General features: G+C 38.1%; 1 protein-coding gene across 1 annotated transcript; it reads right to left on the reverse strand.

Annotated features, from left to right (window-relative positions):
- Positions 1-481: 481 nt before the first annotated feature.
- Positions 482-1,746, reverse strand: LOC111707240 (transcription factor Sox-21-B). The gene has a single exon (XM_023480304.1). The coding sequence runs from the start codon at positions 1,655-1,657 to the stop codon at positions 653-655; it is 1,005 nt and encodes a 334-aa protein (XP_023336072.1). The 5' UTR covers positions 1,658-1,746; the 3' UTR covers positions 482-652.
- Between the last annotated feature and the right edge of the window lie 2,767 nt (positions 1,747-4,513).

Genomic DNA, 4,513 nt, shown 5'->3' on the forward strand with positions numbered 1-4,513 from the left:
TTTATTCAAATAAGAAATGAAATTAATAAACATGAACAAATTTATTTTATTGAAAAAATTCATATTAAAATTTTTTAACTAAAAACATGCCGCAAAATGTCATTTTATTAAGAAATTATGAAATGTACGCATATTTGTTGTAACATTATTGTGTTTTTATGGTTCGAAGATATATTGTGTTTTTATGGTTCGAAGATATATTGTGTTTCAACCAAGTTATTAATAGTTTATACAAAGAGTATTAGTTTTTTTCCATTAGTGCACGGTAATACAGGTATGAATGGGTATATACTCGTATTAGATGTACCCCCCCCCCCCTCCTTCTCTCTTTATCCTAAATCTCTCGGAGTATATCCCTAAATCCTTCGGTATTTATCCATCCTTCATTTTTATTTTACTCCCTCCTCTAACTGTTTTCAATGATCTAGAAACACGCAAGGTTTACCGCAAAATAAACTAGTCATGATGCTTACAATTAAACTTTTATTTTACATAATAAAATCTGACAATTTTACTAAATATTACACAAATGGGAGATCTGGAAAAATGTTGAATATTTACAGAGCCAAGGGGGGAACTAAATGTTCCTATAACTAACTGCATGAATGACTAACATGGTTTCTCAGTAAACGGATAGAATCTAAATTTGCGGTCAGAACAACATTGGCATTGGTCTGCGTAGCTGCTCTAGGCCTGGCAGAGCATAGTTCGGTTGCTGCAGACTGCTTCCCATTCCATAAGAGGGGAAGCTTTGAGATGCTCCTGGAGATCCACCGCGAGAATACAAGGAGGAGTAGAAGGAGTTAAAACTAGCGGCAGAGGAGACGGGGAGAGAGGGTGGGGAGTAGGAGTCCTTGGTAGGTTCTGGAGGGGGGGTAGGTGGGGGGGGAGAGGGAGTAGAGGAGTGTTCTCCGCCGGGGGACATCTTGAGGTGGGTTTGAGACGAATCTACAACAGAGGTTGGAGAATACCCGGGGTAGGAGTTGAACCAGTTTCCGTACTGCTGGGCGGAGGAATGGGCGGAAGATACGCCCGGGATAGAGTTGTATCCAGCGGCGGCGGCGGAGAATAGTCTAGTCTTATCTGCCGCGGCGAGGTCAAAAGGCGACTGGTTTGTAGGGGTCGACATGAAGGTTTGATGAAGAGGGTTGAAGGGATCTAAACCTCCGGTGGGGAAATATGCCAGAGGATACGGATATCCGGACCTTTGGAGGGTTTTAGGTTTACGTCTAGGTCTGTATTTATACTCAGGGTGATCCTTCATATGCTGGGCTCGGATCCTCTTAGCTTCGTCGATGAAGGGACGTTTTTGAGTCTCCGTGAGCATCTTCCACTCTGAACCCAACCTTCGGGAAATCTCGGAGTTATGCATCTTAGGGTTCTCCTGAGCAATCTTCCTTCTCTGAATCCTTGACCAAACCATAAATGCGTTCATAGGACGCTTGATGTGTTCCTTCCTGTCCTTGCCGGGGGACCCAGCGTTGTTACTGGAGGTGTCGCTGGTCGGGGAGGCCATCTGGGTCATTGCTGACATTGCTGAGAGGTTGGAGGACATGCCCGACATTGACATGTGCATGCTGGACATGCCTTGCATGCTCATGCCCATAGACATATTTGGTATACTGTTAAACATATTGTTGCCGGAGAGTACGGTCATAATACTCTGCACAGTGTTCTTTGGAGGACTTCTTAGTCGTTTTGTTTTCTCACAGGTGTGATCCTTGTTCGACGGAACCAGAAGATAAACTGAACTTTCTCTGGGTAGGAACTGAAGCTTGGAGTAGCGCAGGGTTCGGAGAGGAGCGCGGGGAAGCGGGATTGGGCGGGAAACCGGGATTCCTTCATACCTGAACCAATAACAATGGTCCGCCTTTATTGACTCCTCCCGCTATATCCGCGGCTGGAATACAATACCTAGTAAATGGGACCTTTTCTTATGGGAACAGAGGCCCACTGTCCCGAACTATGGGCCAATGGGATAAGAAGACAGGCACATAACAAGGACTGAGAAAATCTACTAAATTGTATTATTCTCGCAAGAATGGGCCTTTAGAAGAGCTTGAACAAGCTCATTTCATGAGCCACGGATGCCAAAATAGGCTTTACGTCCCCCACAATACCAAACATTGGGCGATTATTACCTCGAAGCACCAGGATGCACGTTGCGTGAATTTTTAAATCCTTTTTTCAAAAGAGAAATTTAGATTTTCGTCGGCAAACATGATTTACTAGTTTTTAGAAAGGGTCAAAGGTGCAAACTCTTTCCTGAAACTTAATAGAATATTTTTTTGTCAAATAATTTGTTCAACCTATCATGGGAATTTCTCATTCTTTTTTACAAACATTGCAACTCGTTATTATTATTACTAGCAAATTACTTGCATTTTCATTTTTTATTTCATTTGCGAAATTAGTAATTGTTTTTGCGTAAGGTATATTATTTTCGTATATGAAATAAATTAATAAGTGTAGCTGAGAGAAATAAATCGTTTAAAATTAATATTCTGACTTTATTAATTAATATATTTTCATAAATACATAAATACGAGTGAAAAGCCTAAAACAAATATTAATTGTATTCTATTTCTATTAAAATTAAATGCAAGTTTAACTTAAAGGGATTATAAGCATAATTTTAAGTCACCTTTTTAGTCAAAGTTATGTCTGATCAAGTATGTTTTATATATCAATGTTTATAATTTTGAAAACCACTTATTTTCAATATTGGGTTCTATACAAAAGTGAATGGAGCATTTCAACTGCAAAAAAACGTTTAGAATATCAAAATGAAACCCTTTTATACCTAAAAAAACGACGATGTCATCCACATCTTAATTAAATAAAAGATTTCAGGTACTGTTGTGAATAGGACGTCGCCATCGTTGAAGGTAGGGTCACTTAATATTTTGATTAAAGTTCCTTAAACTTAGTGATTAAACATTATTTAAAACTAGCTGAAGGGCCCGGCGTTGCCCGTGAAAAAAATTTGTTGAATGAATTTTTTTAGCCAATAACACCCCCCCCCCTCCGGCCACCCATGAGTGTCCACAAAAAAATCAGCCCAATCGGTCAAGCCGATAAAAATAATTTTTGGTAAAATGTTATTTTTTTATAAGATATCTTTAATATTCTTAAAACTAGAAACCCTAATCTTAATATTTAAAACTAACTTGATAAAAATATATACCTTTAATCCTTTATCGTATTAACAGAAATAGCTCTACGAAAAAAATGTTTGTCTGTCCGATCATAACTCAGGAACCTGTGGACCGATTTGCCTTTGGAGACCCATCGGAATGTACTTAGCTTGGTTTTGAGATTGTAAATTAAATGGGTCGACTTTATTAGCGAAAATTTGGTTTCCCGGTGAAATCGTTCAAGTGCGGGTAAACGGTGGGGGTAACCTTTATTAACCTTGGCCGCGCTGGGTTCTCAAGCTAGTACTGTTACAAAGAGTTTCTTACAAAGAATGGGGCTTCAGAGATTACTATAATGGCGAAAATTATTATTTTAAGTTCATTGTTTCTTGCAGCTTGCAGCTTCAAACTTGTCTCTTCTTTGCTGAATCATTTGGTTTACCATTAAAACTTTATTTGAAGGTGAAAATATCAATCTTATTAGTTTCAGGTCGTCACTCATTAAAGTCTGTACTTTATAGCGCTTCCATGCAATGGGCACACATTTTTTGAGAACTTTTCCCCCCTATTTTGACCCGATTGCATTTACTTTCATTTTTCAATGCATTTAAAACAATCCAGATGTTACATTGCATTTGCTATTTTTGAAAAATCATGCAAGATATATGAATCTAGATTTTCTAGATAATTTTTAATGTTAATTTAATACTAAAACAGCAGAAGTAGAACAGTTTAATCACGGCATCTTATTAATATTATTATAATATATAATTACACATCCATTCTTATTATAACCAGGAGTTTCGTGCACAACTCTCGAAATATTTCCTGATGTCGAGGTTTCGTGAATTCTCAGAGAAAAAATTAAATCTTTCTCTACCGAGGATATTTTTATGAAAAGAAACACAAAATAAAGCATACAGGGGGGGGGGGGTTGAAAAAAAATCCCGTTTACGCTACTAAATATATATAGTAAAGGGAAGAAATATAAATAAAGAAGAAAGAAGAGATCAGAGAAAATAATTTAAAAGAGAGAAAAAATTATGATTAAACAGGAAAAAGTCATGATGGTTGGGAAAGAGAGGGGGAGGGAAGAAAGGTAAAGGGTATGGGCGTGTTAAGAGAGAAAAAAGGGGGAGAAAAGGTGGAGATTTAGGAGGAAGAGCATTGAGGGGGAAGGAGGGATGGAAAGAGGAGAAAGAAAAAGGAGTTGTGGAGAAAAAGGATGGGGGGTAGTTTAGAGGGGTTGAAGTAGATAGGAGGGAAGGGGGAGAGGGTTTTAGTTTTGAGGGTTAAAATCCTTAAATTGTTAAACACTTCGGGGTTTTAAATTGAATAGGACAGAAAGGGGAAAGTCTGTAGTTTGAAAAAGTTGC

The sequence above is a fragment of the Eurytemora carolleeae genome, unplaced genomic scaffold (assembly GCF_000591075.1).
Source record: "Eurytemora carolleeae unplaced genomic scaffold, Eaff_2.0 scaffold785, whole genome shotgun sequence".
NCBI classification, from domain to species: Eukaryota; Metazoa; Arthropoda; class Copepoda; order Calanoida; family Temoridae; genus Eurytemora; species Eurytemora carolleeae.

What these genes read in the sequence shown, in the direction of transcription:
- LOC111707240 (XM_023480304.1), bottom strand. Translation starts at nt 1,657, where the DNA reads ATGACCGTACTCTCCGGCAACAATATGTTTAACAGTATACCAAATATG.